At 31.5% G+C, this 25,584-nt stretch overlaps 1 protein-coding gene across 3 annotated transcripts in view; it reads right to left on the bottom strand.

The window, feature by feature from the left end:
• The window catches only part of LOC100161055 (uncharacterized protein), a 40,308-nt gene extending 15,401 nt beyond the window's left edge, over nt 1-24,907 (bottom strand). The window contains exons 1-4 of one of the 3 annotated variants that reach the window (XM_016807574.2): nt 24,736-24,907; nt 16,499-16,619; nt 9,029-9,136; nt 769-1,353 (exon numbers count right to left, since the gene is read on the bottom strand). In XM_016807574.2, the coding sequence (XP_016663063.1) occupies nt 769-1,353; nt 9,029-9,136; nt 16,499-16,606 (801 nt within the window). In that variant the 5' untranslated portion in view covers nt 16,607-16,619; nt 24,736-24,907. The remainder of the gene's footprint in view (nt 1-768; nt 1,354-9,028; nt 9,137-16,498; nt 16,620-24,735) is intronic. The other 2 variants (XM_008188682.3, NM_001161998.2) reach the window with 2 other exon arrangements.
• Between the last annotated feature and the right edge of the window lie 677 nt (nt 24,908-25,584).

Raw genomic sequence — 25,584 nt, 5'->3', positions numbered from 1 at the left:
TCTTATCGCTTCATTAGATCAATTAGAAGTGTTGGACGAGTATTGTTTTTTAATTTCGAAGGTGGAGTCGAGTCGAGTTTCAATTATTTCGAGTCGAGTCGAGTTCAAAATTCGAGTACTCGACAAATGCCGAGTATTAAAAAAAAATCGAGTACTTGACAAATGCTGAGTATGAAAAAAAACTCGAGTACTCGACAAATGCCGAGTATTGAAAAAATGCGAGTACTCGACAAATTCCGAGTTATACAGTTATATAATTAATTAAAACTATTGTTATCAATCTAAACTATCATGTATCACCTTCCTGGTATTCATATCGGATATATGGGTTCTTTCAGTTATTTATAGTTTTAACATTTATTTTTCAATAAAATAAATAAATAAATCAATACATTTTTCTCGAAAATTTTTCCAAAGTTGAGTACTCGACCAACACTATCAATTAGTACCTATGTTTGGCAAAAAACACGTCTAAAATACTATGTCATGCGTGTGTTAGACGAAAACAGAAAATCATGGTATCGAATCCCCTTAACACTAATCAGCTACCTATCATAATTTTGTTATAAACTATGATATAGGTACGCATACCTTTAATACGCCTGTATTGTTGTTGTTTTAACTAGCATAACATATTATATTATGGATATTATTAGGTACGTCTAAAAATATTACTATAATGACGTTCTTAAAATAGGTAATAATAATAATAATATATTGTACTGCAGTTTATAACATGCACCGACATGGACCGTCCTCGGGATTTACCATTTGAGTGGTTGGCGAGCTGATTGCGTTGGCGGTGGCACTTGCAGCGGCGGCAGCAGCAGCGGCGACGGTGGTGGTGGAGACTGATCCGGCGGCCGGAGCGGCGTTGGTTACGGGGGCGGCTTCGGTGGCGGCGGTGGTGACCGAGGCAGAAGTAGCCGCTGGTTCGGCGGTGGTGACTGCCACTTCTGAGGTTGAGTCAGCCGCTACTGCTGAGTCAGCAGCCGTGGTCGAGTCTGCGGATGCGGCTGGCGCAGAATCGGTGGCAGCCGCCTCAGATGAAGCCGGCTCCAGTATTCTCGATGCAGCCAGGTCAGAGTCTGATGACGGCGAGGCCGGCGAGGACGACGTGTCAGCCGTCGGCAAGACCGTTGCTGTATCTTCGTCCTCGTCGTCCGTGGACGGTGGGAACGTGGGTAGCGTGATCGATATCCGCCGGCCTCCATTGCCACTAGATTCGCCACCGGCACCGCCAGTGGCGGCGGTGCCACCCGCACCGGCACCAGCTCCGCCGCCCCGGAGCACCAACCTGCCGATCACGCGGAATACGAATCGCGTGATTTGTTGGATCTTTCGGTCGACTATCTAGAAAAACAGGTGACACCCCAAACACACATATACACTAGGGTGATCCTTAGGTCATGGATGTAGAAAATAACTAATATAGGTACTATGTACACAAGGTGATTCGTCATTAGTTTTGTTGGTCTGTCGGTCTGTCAGTCTGTCGGTACTCGGTCGATTTTTTTGTTCATTTTTCAATGTGAATATTGTGTATGATTATGCCTAACCTCCCTTCCACTGATCTTGATAACTATATTAGTAGCGCCGTATATGTAGAATGTGTTACCTATGTAGGTATAATATAGGCACAAATCCTCTGCACCATTATTAAAATATGTGTTTAAGTGCGCCGAGAAAAATGCACTATAGCGAGGTTAGGCTAACCAAGTCATGGGTCGGTATGCAAGCTGTACATAGAATTCAGGGTGGGAGCTTATGTTTAGCACCCACCCTATTTCGGTCGTTTTCACATCGCGTGACGTCATAACAAGAGTAGTGAGTATTAGTTCTAGACGTTCTAATACGGTGACATGAACGGATGATACCAAATAACGCACCAATTACACATTATACCTAATATAATATAGTATATCTTGAGGTCAAAAAGTTTTACTTAGACATTGTACATATACTATTGGTATATACTGCTATTGCTATAATAAATAGCTACAGCCTTGGGCTGATAATGATTTAAAAATGGCCTACAACCATTTGGCACCAACAACTGAACAACTGCAATGACGCGCCTGAACTAAAGCATAATATTATAGTGCTGTGATGAATTCAACGTGTGGCCATCATTTTCTCAGCCAATTTTATTTTAAAACGATCATCGGTTACCAAATGTATCCGAAAGTATATGAACATTTTACTACAGAAAATTAAGGAATATTTTGATACTTATCCCGTTAAGTATGGGATAGACTTTTAATTGTTATACAATTTTATTATTCTTTGGACAATTAGTTATAATATTGTGTAATGAAAATCCAGCGAAATCGTTCGAAAAATGGAATGCTTTCAGTACGTCAAAAACCCCATTCTGTATAGTATTATGCTACAGCTATTACCTATTGCTCAGTCAACATACTCAAGTGTTATATATAGAATAATATTATTATAATATATCGTAGGTACACGATCGTTAAAGTCGATATTTAAATGGACGTGCCCAACAATGCCTATTATTCTTTGCAACCTTTGTCCGACACGTGCGTAACACGGCAAGATAATAAATAATAATATAACAATAAATTATATTTCATATTATATACCTATTAACAGCTATTACCATTGATTAAACATGATACATATACGAATAATCAATGCTTTTACTCGGTCATATTATCATAAGCCTTCTATAATCGGTCGCGTGGATGAAACACCAACGAATATTTAAATTGTTTCATATAAAACCATCGTACCGCGCAGTACAAGATTTTCCACATAAGTATTGCTACAGTTACTCCGACGACTATATAATCGGCTTCTTGCCAAATCTCATTATTGGTAAAAATGAAATTGTTGGTAAATACATTTTCAGGCGTTTTAAATAATTGAAAAGTTTCTCTAGGATTTTGTTTATATTTCTTCCTATGATGCAAAAGTATATTAAATTTTATTGTTTTATATCACAGAAACCTATCATACTAACAGATCACATTAACGGTTTAATGAATTCTTACATCTTACAATAAAACAAATACAATAATTATTAATATCGAAAAAGCTAAAAAAAAAATGGTTTATAGAGATTTCGATGTATAGTGGCTCTTACACAAATTATAGAGCTTATACACTATCTAGAGCTTTAAAAAAAAATATTAACATTTTGCTATTAATGCGCTTTGGCAGTAAGTTGATTATATTATAGTGTATAACTATAATGGCTAATAGGTATCGATACAAGCAATAAATAAAAATGACCGAAAAATTCGATTTATTTGAAATTTGTCCGTATGTTTAAAGAATAAAGATAAACCATTTGTTTAGATATGTACGAGTATATAAGTGAAGAGTGTAAGTGTGGATCTAGAAATGAAAAAAAGAGATGGGCTAAACTTAAGAAATATGCACCTGTATAAATCATTCAACGGGTCTAGATTAAATGTATAAAATTAAACTTTTAAGAACTTTTGCTTTTTGGTAAATTTAAAATGTTGTCAATTTAGACACATAAATAAAAGTCAATCAGTGTCCAACACAATATTTTAGTTTAAAACGCCTAATGAATATCTCTAATAAAAACGGAAGGTACTATTTATTTTCATCAAAACTAATTGACTGTTTATAAATAGTACAAACTCAGAACAGTTTTAAAAAGTATAAGGCTGGGTTGCATAACCGTGCTGTAATGACTTACAGATCTGTAAATAGAATTAGGTGTTGCTTTAACGCTCGGTAAAGTTACCGGCTCTGTAAATTATCGACTACCGGACCTGTAAACTGCAGATAGGATTTTGCATCTGTATCTACTTACAGATCGGTAAAATTATTATAATGATAAGAAAAACACATGGTTTATTATGGTTTAATTTTTTTGGTAACCACGTTTATCAATAATTTTATATTTCTTTATGCAACACTAACATAGTTTACACATAGTTTACACAATCATTAAAACCTTACTGGGCCGGTAAATTACAGAGCCGGTAACAAATGTAGACACAGACTGTTCTTTATGCAACCCGGCCTAAGTATTTTTATTACTTTTTTAGACCTTAGTCCATAAATTATTAATCCTCTTTTTAACTACCTAACCTAACTAATATGAACAAGAATTAACTGTTGTAATAACATCTATGGTATATGTGTGGATATTGGGTCATTGTGACCACTGCACAGTCAAAAAAATAGTATTTAAAAAAAGAGGTAAAATTTTTCAAAAATGCTTAACAATCGGAGGTCATTATTATATAGGTATCTAGCCGAGTTTTCATGACAATAAAATATTGTTATACAGATTGCCGATAAATCATCGAGTTTATTAGACGAAGACGTCGACAGCAGTCTGGGCAGTGCCAAGCCGGCGTCAAGTGTTTGTATTTTGACACCTCTACTGACACCTATATTGACACATACTCTGACTAGTTTACTACTTTAGTGACAGTTAAAAATTACAATATTTTTCATATTTTCAAATGAGTATATTATATAATAATATATCAATTCCTTAATATACTGGTATAGTCGTATACAAATTAAAATATCGGAGAAGAAGAAACCGCCATGCTGGGTATCACGACAGTCGTCGACGTGTTTCTCTTCTATAGGTACACATATGACACATTCGACAATAAGCTTATTCGTTCCAATTAATAACTGTATAATATAATATAGGTTTCCCATACATTATTATTATTAATTATTACCATGTTACGCACAAGAGACAATGAATTACGTGAGCGCTGTTGCGCCATCTCAATCCGTGTGCCAGTACAGTAATAATAATTATTATTTTAATAATTCTCCAACTATGAAAGTATAAATAGTTTAAAAAGTCGGCATCGGCACTTCATCATTGTATAATTATTAATTGTGTGCATCGTGTATGTGATATGAACGAAACTTGTTTCAGACAGACAGAATCAAAGTAATGTCGATGTTATTTAGGGCATAGCCAATATTATTATTTATTATTAATGAACTAGGTACAAATTTTCCATGGAAATGTATTACAAAGTTGCAAACGAGTAAATAGTATAATATTATATTTATTATCTTATATCACTCTATTAAAGTTATTTTCTCGGTTAATGAAGGTATGTGTTTATATTTTACATAATTTTAAATCAATATATTATTATTTACAATAATAGGGATATAAAAAAAAAAATGTTTAATTTCTTACTTTTTTTAATTGTTGATATACATTTTTATTTCACATGCAGATAAAATAACTGTATAGTGATTAGAAAATAATCTTGCCACATTAGGCATATAAAACATCATAGGAAAAATATAGGTAGGCACTTCTCGGTTTCTTAAGTAAATATCAACCTATAGTCAAGCCTGGGCAAGTTATAATGATTATTTTTAATTGAGTTAAGTTAAGTTAATAGAAAACATTTTAAAAAGTTCAAAGTTAATAGTTTTTCTAATTTTTTTAACTCAAGTTATATAGAAACTTACAATCAACTTATTAATTTAGCTATGGTTAAGTTTTTTTTTTTAAATACATAAATAACCAGTAATATAATATTACTGGTATGTTATAATATTATGTTTTAAAATAATAAAAGTAAATGTTTATGCAATATATGCATAATTAATAATAATTTTACTATTTAATTATATTTATAAATGAATGTAACTTGGATTCGATCAAAAATAACTTTTTATTTATTTAAGTTTACATTACTATTAATAAAAATAAGTTAATTCAAATTAAATTTAAAAATGTTAAGTTAAAAAGCTAAAATTAACTTAAATTTAAATTTTTAACTCGTTTATGCCCAGGATATACTACATATAGGTATATAGAAAGTCGACGTCTAGTCAGAGTAGAGTATCATTCGCGATGATTGTTGGTAAATAATTTTTATTTTATAGATACATAATAATTTATTATACTATTATAGACGTGTTAGAACAATTTTCTCTAACACCGTCGTCATCAGACTACTAATATAGCGATGTTGTGTGTGGTGTCTTCGGCAAGAACGAGTTGTATAAGGCGTATAGTCGTTGGGCAAGTATATTATTTCGCATATTTTCCAAGTACATTATTGTTTGTTTTGCCCACTTTGTGTAATAGGTACTTTTATATACATTCGTGATAAATACGTCCGATGAAACAGCTGAATTATATTGTGTCATCATTGTCGTTAGTAAAAAAATAATAATGAGTTTTAAATCGCAAGTCACCCAACTAATATTGTGTGAATTATAGTTATAAAATATTTCCATATTTATCCATTTATTTATTGTTGTGATCGTAGCCGTTGAAATATTGTATTTGATTAGGTAATAAATTTGTCATTATACTTTCTAAGCTTTTTATGACTAGGACTAACAAAACCACTAACGATAAACGCAATACTGAAAACACATTTTATATCTGTGTTTTGAAAAAAAGAAAGAATAATTTTGTGTTACATTTAGTTTCATAAACTTATTGAACTTTTCTTTAAATTAATTCAATTAATAAGTACACTAGCTGGGAATTCAAGTAGTTCAAGTAGGTACCTATACTGTTGTTGTTATCATTATTAAAATCAATTCGTTAGATGATAAGGTCAGAAAATAAATTATCGAGTGTCAATTGAAAAGTATAACGAAATATTACAAACCCATATACAACTCATTAAACGATACAATTCTTCGTTGATAATAACTGTTAATAATTTGAAATAGTAAAATAGGTTAAGAAACAGTAGACATTTATTTTTATTTTTATTAAACGAATCGCTCAACAACAGTTGTTGTTTGTTGGACACTAAATAATATAATATACTGATTCTAATCACATTTGCCTTTTATGATTATAAGAGGTAAGTAGCAAACTTTTTTAATGTCATGGCTGTTCTTTAGAAATTACACAGTACCCATATGTACTATTACTATTATTATAATGCTCCATAGACAGTTACATAAACTAAACTGGCTTCTGGTCATGTTCTTTTTAACAGATTTCAAAACGAAGTATTATTTGTCCTTGTTGTTGTTGTTATTACCGATATCTTAATATTGAATCAGAATTGCTGATCATATACAAAGACAAATAGTTATTATAACGGTTTAAAGTGTGATTGACTAATACAACACTTTGATCAATGATCATTATTCATTACGATGTTTCGTGGTTAACCGGTATCCCAAATACGATGTAAAACAAAAGAAAGATTTTTATAATAAAGGAGAGTTTGTTGTATTTCTATTTTTTTCAGTGATGGAGAAAATATGTCTAGACGAAATGGTTTGTTAATGTCGTTAGCTTTAAAATAAATATGGAAGAAATTGTGCATGGTTTTGTGTGCATATTATTATTGTGTCATAAAAATTGCAAGTTTTCAAAGCGTAAAGCAGATAGGTTTCTTGTTGTATTTGAGAAGTTACCAAGTTTGATGCGTATTGCGTGTTATATACGGTATAGTACCTATAATAATATGTTTATATTATGTGCTTAATGGACTGACACGTAAGCCTTGTGTATTTTTTGTCAAACTATACATTCACGTAATAATAACTACAAGTAGGTACCAACCTATACCTAAGAGAACAAGGTAAAGAGTTAGGTAAATGGAGTCTGTGAGATTTGAGAACATTAACATACTTCAGGGCTATTGCTCGGGGAATGTGTAATATTCATCAAACGATCGTATTGTTATTGTTTTTAAGTTTAAACCGTTATTAAATTGTGTATATAAGCCACGTGTATAGGTGGTAGTCATTGTCCATTAGGTATAAGTAGGTAATTATATTGGAACATAGATACCATTAAAAATAGCAACCCGCGAGTGTGAATTAATTTCTATGTTCGAATCGCTTAAGAAAATTATAGTATGTTTGTACAGTAGGTTTACATGGCTGCATAATATAATATGTATTATAACCATTTACATAACCACTATAAGCGTATGTCGTAAGAGTTTTAAAAATCGCATGTCCAGGTGTACGCCATATACTGGTTTTGGCATAAAATGTGGTTGTCCTTTAACCAGAACACTCGAATATCTGTCGAACGGTATAACCCACGAAAATGTTTTCATGTCTATAGTTTGAATGTAACAGACGAAACGGTAATATTCAAATTTATAGTAATAATTATACTCGACGTGCTGCAACACTCGTTCGGTCGCTTATAGTCGGTAAATAATGTTTCATCCATAATCTTACGAGCGGCGCTTTATTAATTTCACCGCATGGTATCACCGAGTGTATGTCTTATGATGTGTACATATTTCTCAAAACACGTTCAGCGCTATCGACAACAATTTTGATACAACTCAATCTTGGCCAGAAACAAAAAGAAATATTATATGGTTGATGCGTTTGAAGACGGGTGTATATTATATTATGATGAAATACTTGAAACGGAATATTGAACGCAGCCCGTTAAAGCGAATCATCTATAATACATTTTATATGAATAATATGTAGATAACAAATATAATGATATTGTTTTTTAAACAAAAAAAGGAAAAATTTAAATTTTCAACACAGCTCTGAATATAATATAGGTCATGACGTGCCGTGATATAACATCTACATTTAATATTTTAATTTAATGATCGCAACGTTTGGAACTGCGTTACTAATTAATTTGTTCAAACATTAATAACCTACATTTTCTACAACGAAATTACATCATATAGAGCGCCTGTAGTATATCACGCTAGCCTCGTAAATCCGGTGTCGTATAACGCAAAAGCTACACGAATGACCGATACGCTCTAAAGAATTTGTTAGCATTTCACATCGAGATAATAATACAATAATAACATTTCACAAAATTATCCGTAAACTGTCTGCGCATTGATTGAAACGCCGAGTTACTAATTTTTCGTTTAAGTATGGGATATTATCGAAAATTCACTTTTAGTAGGTAGGTACCTATTGTTTTTTATTTAACGTCGATTGACTGTACTATAGTTATCAGAACGATTAATAGTGCACTGAAGAGTGGATGTTATTAAGTTTGTTATAGGTTGGTCTATCGTCTATGTAATGAAATTTAAAGAGTGTTGAATTTTACCTGAGATAGATTTGGAAACAGCTGCCTTAAGAAGCCGATCGTCCTTTTGTCTCTGACGTTTTTATGACTAGAGCCTTCTGCTTCAACAGATAAAAATGCTTCCGATTCCTGTATGGGAAACACAATGTTCATAAGACAACAAATGAGTACTTTTCATAATAAAATCGTTTTAAAATACAGCTTTAATATTATTATTATTATTATTATTGTTATTATTACACACTGCAATAATTATAGGTAACATAATATATAACATAATATATTGTATGTTGCAGCTTATATATTTTTTGCCTACCACAAGTTTAATACAATAATAATACATGGCTGGTATTATGACATGGGTAAGTTTAATGTCTTGTCAATGATGTAGGTATATTATTATATTATATAGATCATAACTCATAAGGCACTACAAATTATTTTATTATAATTTTATATTAGATATATAATATTATGACGTTATATTGTATGCCTACAGGCTATACACGCTGCACATGGCCACAGAATATTATGAGATGGATCATACGGTAATTATTAGGAGGTGTATATTTATTATGAAATACAAATGCTAAATCGATCAACCGTCGCGGGTAATTAAAATCAAATTGGCCTTAATCATCCGTACACTCAAATCTCAATTTAACGTTAGCCGAAAACATAATAATACCTACGTGTATCTACGATATTATTTATGAACGGGCGTGTTAAAAAATTATCGTGAGCAACCGATATATATTTTTTTTTTACAACATGCCAATTTGGAGTAAGTAGGCTGCAGCAATTTTGTTATCTATACAACATTTTATCACTTGGTTTTAAACATCAATGAAAACATATTATCTGTTTGACGTTATTCTTTCACGTAGCATACGAAACAATATTATTATTATATTATACACACATTAATCATAGCTAGTACCTACCAGCCTCCTTTTCGTAACGGGACTCTGAAATGAAAGTGTACACAAAATATTTTGTAATTTAGTTCCTAGTTCTTAATGTTCAGATTGCTCTAACTAAAAGTCCTTTTATAAATCATAATTACTTAATACTTTCTGTTTACTGTTTATAGAATATTATTGTACAAGTGTACAGCACTTAGGCGTATAAGTAATATTTAAGCGATTATCTAAGGCAGTTTACGATGATTATTAATCGTAACCTACCTATGCTATTCTGTTTATGAACATTTACTGTTTGGACATTTCAATTATTTTCAACGATATAATTTATATTAGGTATACAATTAATTAAAACTTAATTACTTTAAGAATAGAACGTATTCATTAAAATCGTACGTGTAAATTTAAATTATTTTGAATATGTATTTTTAACTACCTAGGTACTTTGCTGAGAACCATTGTAACAATTTTTTTCTCATTAGATATAAGTATCACCATTACCCCAAGAGTTTTATCCATTACAGAATTTATTACATAATTCAAATTTTTCTTTAAAGATTTACGTTTATTAAATTGAACGCTTAATTTAAAATGTATCTGTACCTATGTGTTTAATTTGTGTATACAATTATATTAATTTATAGTGAAACAAATTAAAATTAAAATTGTATAATATATGAAGTTATAAATGTAAAATCAGTTTCCAGTTTAAAAATTTTATATAAATTTTCAATTATTACGATTATTGTAAGAGGCTTTATTCTTCAAGAAGTAAGTATAAGTTTTAAATGTTTTTGTAAATCTAATCAAGTTTTATTATTATAATATATTTTTTGAGTAATAAAAGAAATTCATATAAATAATAAATTCACCTTATAGCTGTTGTAGTGTAAATATACAAATAGGTATACTGTATAGGTAGTGTTTATTAATAATATTTAAACACAACGTATCAATAAATAGAAATTCAAAGTTTCAACCTACAAATCGTTTTATCTCTTATAACCGGGTTTATTTCTATACTTTAATTTATGCTAACCTATTGAGTATAATATTGACTATTAAATGGACTAACAATAAAATGTAATGTCTTAAATTGATTTTATTTTTATGTATACTTGTAAATTATTTTACAGCTGTTTACCTTTAGTTTTTAACTGTATTATATTTCTATATATACTAAACTGTTAACTGCCATTTGGAGTTTTTATTCCAATAAATAAAATGATTAACGTTTATGATATGATATTTTGTAAAATTGATGGCATACGTAGCTTAGCAAAATGTTGTCATCTTAAATTTTATTTACATGTGATTATCATTTGTCATCCAGTACAAAATGGGCCTTAAGTTAAGGTAAGTTTTTGTCTGCAGTGTCTAGACTATGCTGATCAAGTACAGACCAGTAATTGCATATACTTGCGTCTGGAGAAAACGTACCTTTATGAAAATTAAAATTAATGTTTGATTTCTATTATTCAATGGTTTTTTGATTTTTAATTGGAAATGTAATTTTAATGTATATGTACCTACAGATCACTAGCTCTACCTACAAATTACTATTACCTACGTTATTTACATAACACATATATTCCTACATATTATAATATTTTGTCACTTGCACATTCATAATATTACATAATATCATCATTACAATATGTCAATATAACATGTTAATATTTTTTTTAATCGCATTTTGGTTTTGTTATAAATCAAATCATGAAAGGTTTCACACAAAATTTAAAAAAATACCGTTTATGGGTGAAAAAAATTAAAAATAATTCAGCGTACTGTGTCTTGTAAAAATGTACAAGTTTTATTTTAAATACAAGTAATACAAGCAGTACACTACTAAACAGTAAGTATTATATTATACGTACACGCTCGATACATCGTGTACCTACATAAATATTTTTGAATATTAAAAATATAACATACGAAATCAACGTGAAATAATAATGCTCAAGACATGTCATTCGAAAGTTGAATTAAAATTCTACCGAGGGTATCATAGTGGTCCTTGAGACTCTCGTTACATTTAAATTCAACCATGACGTTAGAATAAATATTTTATTTTGTGATCTAACCGCGTGTGGCACTTCACCATTATTGCCACTTCGTGTTTCGTATTATACAATTATTGTCGTGTGCATTAATTAGTCAGTGATGAGTATTTAGTGATTTTTTTTTACCCAATAGGATGTATTAACCACGGATGGTTATTAGTTTCATGTACTTACGTGTTTCGTTTACGAAACAATCATTGGTCTTTGTTTACGTATACCTAGGAATATCTTTTATATTCATTATTAAATATTTAACCGTGAAAAATATTATAAAATTATAAACAGGTACGTCCATTGTTCTAAGACACGAAATTCATTACAGTGGACGTACGTAACACACGTAATCTAATATTAACAATAACACTATTATGTTGGGTTAGTGTCAAAAAATTAAAAATTTTAAATTCAAAATGTTAGTTACACACTTACACCGTACAATATTATACAAAAGAACGATGTGCAAACGATTAGTTATGGCGTTAAGGTTTATTTGTTATTCTTGTTTCTTGTTTTAAAATCATTGTGTTTCGAGTGTAACACTCCTCTGTAACATAGTGCTGTACCTATCTACTTTATTACCTATATATTATATTTAGAATATATAAGTATTTTTATATTGTTGCAATAACACTTATTCTGGTATTTAGGTTGATACCGAGTATGGCGTATCATCTAGTAGCATCCTATCTATATACTTGAAATTCGAACAGACTTGTTTAATACACTATTACATTATTATCGTCAATATGACCATACGACGACAGCTATTTCATCACAATAATTATTAACGTATAAAGTCGCTAAAATTCTTTTCGCTTGGCGATATCGTTTGATGTATATATACTGCATAGGTATATCATATATTATAACGTTATTATGGAGTTATGCGCTCTGCAATTGCTGAGCATGCCACGTAGATCCCATGACCTAATATTATAATATTGGCGTGTCGGACGAACACTCGTCATCGGAAATTATTTCAGAACCTACTTATTTAAAAAAAAATAATAATAATATATCAGTCGATATATTACACCCGCCATGGTATTGCGACTCGTGACTTATGATGATGATCGCCGGACGCGGGACGAAAGCGATTTCGACCGGACGATAGGTAGTACGTAACCTACGATAATATTATGTTTTATTCTGTAGCGGTTGTGTGGCATAATGCGTTATATCAACGTATTAGTTTCGTATACAAGAGGACATTAAAAATTAAAATACGGAAACGACAACGCGCACAAAGCAGCAATAATGATCGATGAATTATTCGGTAGAAAACGTACGTCATAACATACGCGGAAGTACTATGCAGTTGCGGATAGTTGGTACGCGAAATTACGAGACCAGCGAGCTCGGTTTAAAACGTCCTAGGCCTTTTAGATAAAAGAATACCTTTAGGCACTGTCAACATAATATTATTTTTATGGCCGCATAATATTGTTGGCAGTTAAATTGATACAATATCCGTTTCGTAGAACATATTATACTGCGGTGGAAGATGGAAGCTGGTTAAGACGTATCCTGCATCTATACGGAATATTGTAAAGATATTGATAATAAATCGCGTGGCAGACCGAACTTTCGTCACGATCATCGACGTCCACAGCGGTTCGGGTATACAGTGTAAAAAAATTAAATATCGACGACACTGCTTTCACTCTCGTTGAGGTCCACCACTAACCACGGTCGTGTATACCAGATACCTTTTATTCTGCCCACCTATAATTACCGCCTCGGTATAGTATTATCTACCCGATGATAATAAGTAATAACGGTAATATAATAAGAGTCCAGCTCGACATAATATCGTTGTGTTGTGTTGTCGCGAACTTGCGCCTCCCACCCCGTCGCGCCGTTCGCAATCTCGCGAGTATCGCATGCTTATATTAAAAAAAAAAAAAAACGGTCGTTTGTCGCGAGGGCGGAAACGTGCTTGCGCTTGCCAACGCGCGTGCACTACATCATATATTTCGATAAACGCCGAGAGCGTGGGCTGGCGTATGAATTACATATTATTATAATACAATAATAGTAATATGTAATATTAATGCGATAAAAAAAAACGACGTGAGCCAACAACTAGGTACATGATAATATTATATGTAATATTATGCAGTACGCGGTGCACTGTACCCATATATCATGTTCTGCAACGTCGCTGGCGACTCGGTGAAAAGTAGGTACGTGAAGTGTAATTTTACATACATTTTACAATATTATTATTATTATCATTATCATTATTATGTAACCCAGTGCGCCTGTGCATGTGACAGTGTGTGCGTGTGTCGTGTGATATAGTTAATAATATATGATAATTTTATACGTATTACTACCTATAATAATGGTCGTGTAGTATAGGTAAACGAAGGTTCGCCAAGACGCGAAAACGAATTCGAGAGACGCGAACTATAGCCGTGTCGTAACACAACAATAATATAGAAAGGGTGCAATACTATACGTGCATAATAGTATAATACTATTATAGGCACGAGTATATACCTACATACTTTAAGCACGCTTGAAAAACTTAAACAAATTGCAAATAACGAATTTTAATTGGCGATTTGTTTGTATTACCTGTTTGGCTGTTTACAGTTACGGTAATGGAAGTTAATTTTTACTAGCTATTTTAACGACACACACACACACACATAGACCAGCTGTGCATTGGAAATCGTTTACGCGTATTCGTGCGATACCTACCATAATAATAAATAATATGTAATAATAATAATACCACGATAATAACTACAATAATGGGATATTCGCGATGCCCATAACAATACACTCATCAATCGGAAAATTAATTAAAAAATATCATTACCTAAATGTATAAACGTTTCCGATTACATGTCTGTATTGTAACCGTACCTATGGGACACAGGTACAATAGCTTATACGTGGTAAATGAAAAAGTAATAACATGGTGATGGTGATGATGATGATTGCATACTTTCAAAGTATAAAATATATGTCAACGAAATGCGATTGGTCATTGGTTAATAAGAAAAGTAACTGCGAAGAATAAAAACCTATGGCTGCGTATTTTGATATGATATTATGAAATTGGACGTCGAGAACACTCGTAGTTATACTTAGAAGTTAGATTTACAGCGTTGTACTGATGTCTATATCAGCTATATGTTGAATTCTGATGATGGAAAGTGAATAAGAGCAGCAAATAGATACTAGGTACGAAAATAACTGAACCAATTTACCTATTAATAATATTATATCTGTTTTTTTCTGCTTATTGTGACCGGTTTTAATTACTCCAAACCGATCGTGACTCTTAAAATATCGCCTCTAGGAGATTAAAACCTAACAAATGGTCCTGTATATATATCATTAATTTTAAAAGTTACTACATAGCTGCCCATAGGTATAGGGTACACATTCATAAATCCGGTTTTTTACATGCAACCCGCGTTGCAGAGAAATAGCTGTCCAACGTTCGTTAAATCATATCGGTTAGGTTAGGTATTATTACGAATTACCCACATTTGTATATGTGTGTGTGTGTTATACATTTTATGGTCTGAATATAATATTGGTATAATAACCAATAGGTATATAACAGGTATATATTGTTTTTTGCGAATCATATTACACTATTATACAGTTATAGGTAGGTATATCGAGTATACGCCAATGACTGTATTTTATGTACAGTAAACGGTAGTGACGTGTTAAAATATAAATTTTCGTAAAACGAACGTTAATCATCATCATCATCATCATCATTACGAAACGTATTGGATGAGGCACGCATAATATATTATACTATCATAATATTATTATACGTCGTGTTATTACTTATTGTCGTCCGAGCTGTGCGCAGTGGCACTGCAAGAATTATACTAACATAATGATATTATAAACATGTCTGGCTATAGTAATAGTTACAATAATTATCCACTATAATAATTATAATATTATGCATACCTACGTATTCTAGGTAACTGTCATGATAATAATAATTAAAACACACGCCATTGTATATATACATTGTGTTATTCTATGTAGGTATAACACTTAAGTCATTATTTTATTGTGGATGAGATAGCACTGTATAGATGTAAAATATAAACAATTTAATATAATATAATATACATATTATAATGAAAGTAGCTGTAGTTTAAATAGGTTTCGAAAAATGTAATGGCTAGATTGCCTTGGATTGTGCGGTAATCCGTCGGACTCGCGTACGGCAGTTTGTCCTCGGCGTGGGGCCAATAAAATATGTTCACACATGTATATATGGTTAATATTATATTATTATACATTAAATTGAATATCAAAAGTTAATCATAATCCCCGATGAGTATAATATTATGTTATGAACATGTGTTTATAGCACACAGCAGTGCCAAATATCGTACAAAGGACGCGAAACGCGTCTAAAACAAGATACATAATACTTCTTACGATATTATACCTATATTGCGAGAGTGATTATTGTTGTTATTATTTTTTTTTTGGTTGCCAAATTTTACCTTTTCAATCATGGAATCCATTGCCTTGACGTTGGAGCTCGCAGGGTGGCATTCAGCTAACTGATACCACGTTATGAACAAAACCAAACACATGTATTTAAACATCATTTTGAATACCGGTCTGAAAAAAATATATAAATTAAAATTGCTTACGGAAACAGACGGGTAATTTTAATTTGCATCTCATTTCGTTGGCGTTTTTATTGTTTGTGTTTTTATTTCTACGTTAATATGTCACAACTGAGGCATCATTTCCATTCCTATTAAGAAATCAAGGACTTCGCTGTCCTATTAAAGTAAAAAAGTATGCACATAACAATTACAGTTAAAAAAAAATAATAATAAAGAACATTTAATATATTCTGTGAAAGTAATATTGCAAGTTAATATTATAGTGTTGACCGCAGCGAGTCATTAAGTTAAATGTTGATTTCATGTGTACACTTTTAGGAAGTACCTATATCTGAGAGTGCCTTAGTACCTATATTATAATATTTCAAAAGGTATATTAAAACTAAAAAATCAAATTATTAAACAATAAGATATATTACATATTGTAATAAATTGTTACATAAAAGAGCATTTGTTATGCACAACACAACAACATATACATTGTATAAGTAGTGAAAACATTTCTTGTAAGGCATACCTATACCATGGGTACGTCATATATATAGTTGGGTGCCGAATATTCAAAATTACTTGAACATAAAGAAGAATGTAGTTTGAAATAATTCAAATCACACAACAATCGTAGTTGATGAGATTGTAAATTATAATTCAGAATATTTACTCGGTTAATATTATCGTATTAAAATGTAAAACTTCTTCACGAAACGTGTAGGTTTTAGCGCGTTAATACCGCATTATCCGTCGGACCGAGCATCTCCGAGTTGGTTATAATAGTTATAACGCACGACATATAGATTTTATTGAAAAACAATTCTACTAATTTGTTAATAACTTTTTCTCGCTGGAAATTATAATAATATATATACAACGCGTTTTTGAATTGAAAATATTTTTACGTTCATAGGAATAATATCTGTATACCTACTAATTTTATTGCATACCTATAACACAATAACTTGTAAGCTTAATCGCTTTCTGGAGATTTGTTTGACTTGTATTTTTTTTTCGTTAGCAATATCTAACGCAGCATTTAAGTCTTAAAATCTCGTATCGTTCAACAAAATCGGTAAATTCCGTGAATGACACACGATAATATGACCTGCCTATCATAAGGTTCTAAAGGAACAAATATTATTAAATAATAATAATAATAATAGATATTAAGTAAGTAGGTAGGCGCATGATTTTTTTTGTTCACAAAAAATGTCGAAAAACCGGTAGAATCCGTGTTTTTAAAGTCGTCGAAGAATTTTACGAAACGATTTCTTCATGACGACAATATTATTATGTATTAAGTAAATGCGACGAGGTCGAGCACTATCTAAAACGATCGATGTTAGGTATTATAGAGGTACATACCTAATAATAATAATATAAAAATATACTATATATATACATTATTACGCTTCTATACACGTTAATTATTATAAGTAGGTATTAGGAACAAAAACCTATACAGTATATATAAATATATTATCTACGAAACAGCACTTCAATAATTTGATGCGAATGTGGTTATCGAGATGAAATGGCGTGGGTGCATAATATCACTTATATAACGTGTAAGATCTACTAACACTTGAACTACCTCCACAGCAGCACGTTATAGGAGCGAGGGGAACATTTTCGGTAGTTCACGCGTATCACGACTAATTTGAAGGTTTGGGGTGATTGTGAACATTTTATCAACTCTTCAAAATTGTATTCTATTTATTACTGCGGTTTGATCAAATTTCGTGAAAACCAAAAAAATGCCTGTATTTTTTAATTTTTTATGAGACGTGCCACTTTGAAAAGGCATAATATCATACTATTGAGTACCTATAAAAATAACACTTATAGCTAATGGTATATTATAATTTATTACGTGAGTTCACGGGGAGCTTATAATAATATGATTGTCCGAGCTCGACAACAGCAATAATAATAATATGACGTGTGTATATTATTATAATTGCGCACGATTAGTAGCCGGTCAACACCCGCAGTGAAGCACGCAAGTTATGTGCAGAGGCTCAGTGAAGATTTCGCGTGATTTAATTATACCGTTAGTCGTTAGGTAGATATGACGCTTTGATTTCTTAGCACTTAAACACCTCTTAATGGCGATGATAATAATAATATATTATAATTTATAGTATATAACGTCGTCGCGTGATTTCGTAACATTTGCGGTGTGGGAGTGTATAATATGCGCGCGTGTACCGAACATATACACTGCACGGTCTAAACGAAAGCGAGAGTATGATATTAAACTGGCGCGGGTGGATACCTAGGTAAATCTTATAATAATAAAATTCACACAGCGTTGTTTCGTGTCTATAATCTATTGGAAACGCACGGTGGTTACGATGCCGACGAAATTCGAAATATTCGCCCAACGATGGTTTTCATCGTTGTGCAGTGTACCGGAGACTTTAACGAACCAAAAAAAACAAAAAAAATCAATAGACCAATAAAAACACCATGATCAGCAGTTTTTTCCCTACCACTATCATTAATCGATAATTTTAAAAGATTGTATATTAGGTATATCAAAAAAAAACCTTCGTAGGTAAAATATGGTAAATACCGCAAGACTGAGTACGAATAATTAATTAATATAGATACTTAACATGCTAATTATAAATATTTTAAACTAATTAGTTAATAATGAAAGCAAATCTTGGATGCACGTACAATACGAGTAGGTACCTACCTCCAAAATATTGTACAAAGGACGTGAAACGCGTCGAAAACAAGATACATCTGCATAGTTCTTACGATATTACACCTATAATACCGCGAGAGTGATTATTGTGTTAGTTTTATTATTGTTATTATACATTTTTTTTTTACGTTTCTACTAATATCTATCATTGGTATTAACGAGTTTTCGTTTTTAAAAACACGGTTCCAAACGACGACTTTAAACGAAAAAAAATTTTAAAAATCAAACCATCGTCAATTTTTATACCACCGAAAAAAAATCGTTTTATCACACACATATTTATTATGTCACATGGTACATAATATTCTAATTGTCGATGATTGCCGGTAAAGTGTGCGCGGGTTGTTTTGTGTAGCAAACACAATAGCGTATATATAATACTATATAGCATAGTATATTATATAGGTACCTACGAACAGCTTGTACGAATTGTACGTAAATAATATGACGAGAGCGTAAATCGCAATTTTCCGGGGCGTGTAATAATTGTGCAGTTGTGTTATTATAATATAGTATAGACTCATAATGTCTATAGGTATTAGAAATGATAATAATATAGTCCCCGGACTTGACATGTTTGTGGGGCAACGATATACAATGTACGCCTCTATATACATGTACTACGTAGCTGTAGTAAATCCGTGGGCCGCAAACGTTCGTATAGAAATCGTAGACGCGTTTGTTTTGGGTTTTTTTTTGTCACACCGATTTAATGCGCACGTGTACAAAGTGAATAAAATATTTTTTTGTATTATGATATACATATATCTACTTATATAGGCTCAGCCGTGGGAAACCATGATGTGGTACACCCACAACTAACACATGGTGACAAAAATATCGGCGTACCCGTACAAAACAATAATATCATATTACGTCCGACCGCATACAATATAATATTTAAATATTATTATATATTATTATAGGCACTTTACAGGTTTTACAGATTATTGGTTCGCTGAGCACGATGTCATCCAAGTACCGGTGATCATATTATTATTTGATTTAATTTTTGAACGACTGTAGGTACATAATAACGACAGTATAAAAACCATATGCGCATCTCGTTGCGAGACCAAAAAGATTCGAATCTTACAATTATGCATCCTAGCATGCTCAGTTGCATAATTTTTGTTTTTTTTTGTTTTGTTTACTGCTCATTCCTGTAGGTACCTTACAATTCCGTTCAAAACATGCCATAATATTATAATAATTTTGATATAATATTATTAAGAAATTACATTCGTTTCGAAACTAATATTTTTTTAAATTACCTGCTTGTTAACTAGGTTCTTGGAACGTCATCTGGATGTGAATATTTTTACTCTAGCAGCTACAGGAAGGGAGTATGGTTATAGGTTGGGTACACTTGTTATTTCGTTATATTTTTTAAAAAAAAGCTTTCGACATGATGATAATATGATGCATGTTATTCAGAGCGGAAAAAATTAGTTGTTCATATGTGATCGATTTGAATACTATAATAATATTATAGTAATATTATGTACGTCGAGCTTTCGATCCATTGGTTAATGAAGGCGACTGCGTGAGCAAGACAATGAAAAAAATAAAATGAAAACTCGTTTTGAATTTCAAATCATAATAGTTAGATGGATATCGCGCGTGTATAATCCTGATCATAAATTAGACACACATTAAATTCTATACAGTATTTGTTGTCCGGACAAACTTTAGTTGTAAAACTACTTATCTTAACTTGAATAAGTACATAATGATACCTTTAATCGCGTATGATGGTTTCCGCTGGTAAGTGTTTGTAAAACATATAAAAAAGCAAATCCTTACAAACAGGAAATACTCCGTACCTCGCACAGGACCATATTATTATACTATATTGAGACTGCAGTGTCTTAATGAATATTATAATTTAATTATAATATATAACTAGACATCTATATAAAAACACTAACGTTAGTACACAATATTACTCATTAGACCATTTGTACGGTTTTTCTTTTCGAAAATCGGAGAGAAAACCTACGACAATATATTAAGTTGAGGATATGACGTGCACGGCAAAAATTGAATAAAATAAGAATCTAATTTTAGACACTGACAGGCCAGTTCAGATCCGAAACGTCAATACAACATAACGATCAATACACAATATTGCATATATATATATAATATTATATATAGTGGCTGGACGATACGATGGGACGAATAATCAATAGAAAGTAAAATGCAGCATACACATAAGAGAAGGTTCAGACTGGCCACCGACCTACAGTGTTTATGATATAACAGTTATTTCAGTTTCAATCCACTTTCCTTTTTACACATATTAAAACGTGTACCTTGAGTAACTCGTCCTCCTTATGGACGCGCGTGGCTATCTACCTTAAACTGACCCTATAGATAATGATAATAATATATTTATACATACACCTAAACCAAATTAGACCATATACATAAATATGTAGGTATGCGATCGATCATTTAATCACCAGTAGTTTATTATTAGTTTTCGCTTCGATTGGAAAATATGAAAAAAAACAGTTGTTACCTAGGTATATAATAGTGATCAGCTGATTCGATAGATAGTGCATACGACTGCAGCTACGAGAAACTCGGTGAAACCGGGACGATGCGTTTTTAAATAATTTATACAAACGATTCATTCGCATTATAATAATAGTGTCTTATCGATTTATTATAGTCGTGTTCGTAGAATATTACGCTCATCATAACGTAGATTACCTATAGTATTAAAATATAATCTGATGATCTGATATGTTTGACGTATCAATCAACTAATATCTAGGTACTAGTTTATAGGATAATACATATTTGCTTACAAAATGTATAAAATATGATAATAATTAAAATATGGCATCTTTCACTTTGCAGTTGACTATAGGTCCCTAAAAAAATACGTTTATATAACCAACGAAAAACGTGTTATTAAACTATTATAAAATATAAAGTTATCGGTGGGTAGCTCTGCCGCATACATGGAATTTTGTATTAAAAATGTATGTAGGTACTTAAATTATATTTTATAGGTGTCTAACCAGTTAGTCTTTCATATTTTGTATTTAATTTTAATTTTCATCTCGTTAAATCGGTTGTACTAAACAAATAGTTTCGGGTAATAACAAAAAAAAAAAATTATAATTATATTAAAAAATCAACTTTTCATTAAAATTATATCATAAAAAGTAACATATAATATAACGGTAAACACAGAGCAGACATGGGTTAGTTAAAACACGTTTTGACTATTGCGAGCAGATTATCAGTATTCGATAATGCATAATAATATATTCTTGTTATGTAAAAATTGAGTATTACTCAGTCGGTTCACTTATTACTTATTCACGTCATTAGCACTTCCCACCGCCACGCGCTTCACGTTATTTTGCTTTCCCTTTCAAAATCGTTTAATATTTCCTCCTGGTTCGGGTCCGACGACGTCGATCTATCGGAATGATGTTATTAATTTTCGTTTATGATTTGTTAATATTATATTCGGGTATAAGCGTCCTATATACAACGATGCGTACAATAATATATTATAATATATAATATACATACATATATATTATTATTATTATTATGTATACCACAGTTTGTTTAAATATCGTTAATGTGGTAAATAACCATGGGAAAATAGTAAATACCCATGAACGCTTTAAGAAAATATGCCCTTGAATACCACAACGCTCGAGTATTTTAATCGTTTGCGATGAATGAAGAATAATATAATTTTTGTGTGTTTGATGTGCTAACTATTCGTTCCTAATTAAACAGTGTAGCCGGTAAGTGCTTTTTATTCAATGCCGCGAACTTGAAATAAAATTATTATCATAATGGCTAGGTACTTAAGATTTGAAGAATATCTTTGAACACTGTAATTAATCAAACCTATTGTAATAGTAGCATCTATGATAGGTAGGTACGTATACCGAGACATGTACCTACCGTCTATCTATAGATATAGGTACTGAAATCGAAATATTGATGATCTGTCGAATAATATAATAAGTTCAAAATTTAAAAACAAATCGAACAAGTTGTTAAAAAAAACATGAGCCATATCCAACCAATTTTTTGTTTGCATTATATTATTTTCATATAAAAATTATGAAATTAATTTGTTTTCTTTAGTCATTTTAGGTTGAAATAAATTGAATTTAGATTACTAAAAATATGAACTTTTACGTAATCGATACATAACCTACATATTTATAAATCGGTAATGGTATGTAGGTAGGTAAATGCTATAGGTACATAATAATATATTATTTAAACATTGTAACTTGTATGTATATTATTTTTGGAGTATGCAATGATGTACTTAATGTGTGGTTGTAATTTATGCCAGTATTCAAATTAAAACTTTTATAGAAACATTAGATATTATATAAAGTATAGACTGTATAAGTTATAAAATTAATTATCATCAAGCTTGAAAATGTTTTTCTAAATGTAAAGTGTCCCAATTAATGAAATATATTTATGAACAATAGTTAAGCAAGTCATCAAATTATATGAATAAAAACAAAATATTATTTAAATTATAGGAGAAAAGTGTCGTTCCAATGGTAGGTACTCTAGCAGTATAGCTAGCGTGCGTAAAAACACAATTTGTGCAAAATTTCGACCACAATATAAACTAACGATTTGAAACAACAGGTACATCATATTATTATAAATAAAATTAATATTACAATTATTGTAGTCGTAACAAGTACTAACGAGTTAAACATATTAAACGAGTTTTAAATAAAACATTATTGAGAAGTAAAAAAATTTCTTATTATGTAAATCAATTTGCATAATAACTACAACTTTTATGTAATCAAAACAAATAAGAATAAAGTAACAACATTTGATAAATCTTGTAATGACATAATATCAAACGATTTTCAGGGGTTTGCGTAAAAATAGATTTATTTTTATTCGCACGTTTTACTGGAACTCAACCAACGTAAACGTATTATGCATAGTGTTAAAATACGAAAACGTAAATATGTAAATTATTTTTTAATTCATATTTAATCCAACGACTCGTATACACGCGACATACATCGAAGAATTATTCAATCAGAAGTTGCAATGGTACTTGAATAAAAATGTGTTGCATGCTTCTTCGACGTAACGACTGTCAAGAAATAGGTAGGTACTTGTAAAATATGCAGCGTGTAGCAGTTCGTATCATCGTTGACTTACAGGTAAAGTAGAAGTCAGATATTAAGTTATCATGCGATTGAAATTTTTTTTCGAGTAATTCAAAATAAAATAAAAACGCCGTCGTTGGTAAATACAAAAGGCTTGTTATTATTGTAACGATTTTCTCGTACCCAACTACTACATATGTACGGGCGTGCGAAAAAAAAATAAAAATAAAATATATCACGGTGTTACTTACTTCTTCTGACGGTGTTTACACGGAAACGCGGTTTTCAGTTGCAGTGTCGATGTTATTAACGTCAACGCGCACTCGCAGCACTAGCACATTTCAAGCACGAGGACCGACGATGACTTAACAACGTATCACCTTGTTCCTAATGTGCGAGTTTAAAGCCACAGTGGATCTTTGGTACCGTAGAAGGGTCGTCGCGTGCCGGACTGGAGGGGAAACTGACCAATATGTAATAATAACACTATACGTATGTACCTACCTACGTATGATATGCGTGGTGAAAGTAAATAATACATAATATTATAACACTGCTAGACGGGTATGGGAAAAAAACCTAGTGTGCCCAATTAGCCGGCGACCGTATAGGTACGGAATATTGTACCCACATAACATACATAATATTGTGTATCGTACCTATGCTGACGTATTTTAGATTAATTATCATTATGATGTGGGTAGGGGTAGGTAAATGAGTGCGTTTTCAAATCGGTTGTTGTCCCGCTGCCACCGCCGCGCAGGTTCGACCCAATAATTTGTTTTTTTTTCCCAATACTTTTACCGCTTCCGAAGGTCCTACACGACGTCTCGTATTAGCTGAAGCAAGTAGGCACCTACGTTAAAAGATAATATTATAATATTATGGATTTTTCCATACATTTCAGAGAGAGGGGATGGTGGCATTTTTATCGTTTTATTCCGACAACGGACTTTTCTATCCTTTCCACTCCCACACGCACTAATAAGTAATAGTCGTCACTGGTATTATACGTATTTTATTGCCAAACGTGTCACAAAACTCTCAAACGTGTATTAGTTCTTTGATCCAATTATATTGCTTAATCGTAGCATAAAAAA

This window comes from Acyrthosiphon pisum, chromosome X (genome assembly GCF_005508785.2).
Source record: "Acyrthosiphon pisum isolate AL4f chromosome X, pea_aphid_22Mar2018_4r6ur, whole genome shotgun sequence".
NCBI classification, from domain to species: domain Eukaryota; kingdom Metazoa; phylum Arthropoda; class Insecta; order Hemiptera; family Aphididae; genus Acyrthosiphon; species Acyrthosiphon pisum.
Note: the sequence above shows the minus strand (reverse complement) of the source record. Positions and strands in the feature narration are given on the sequence as shown.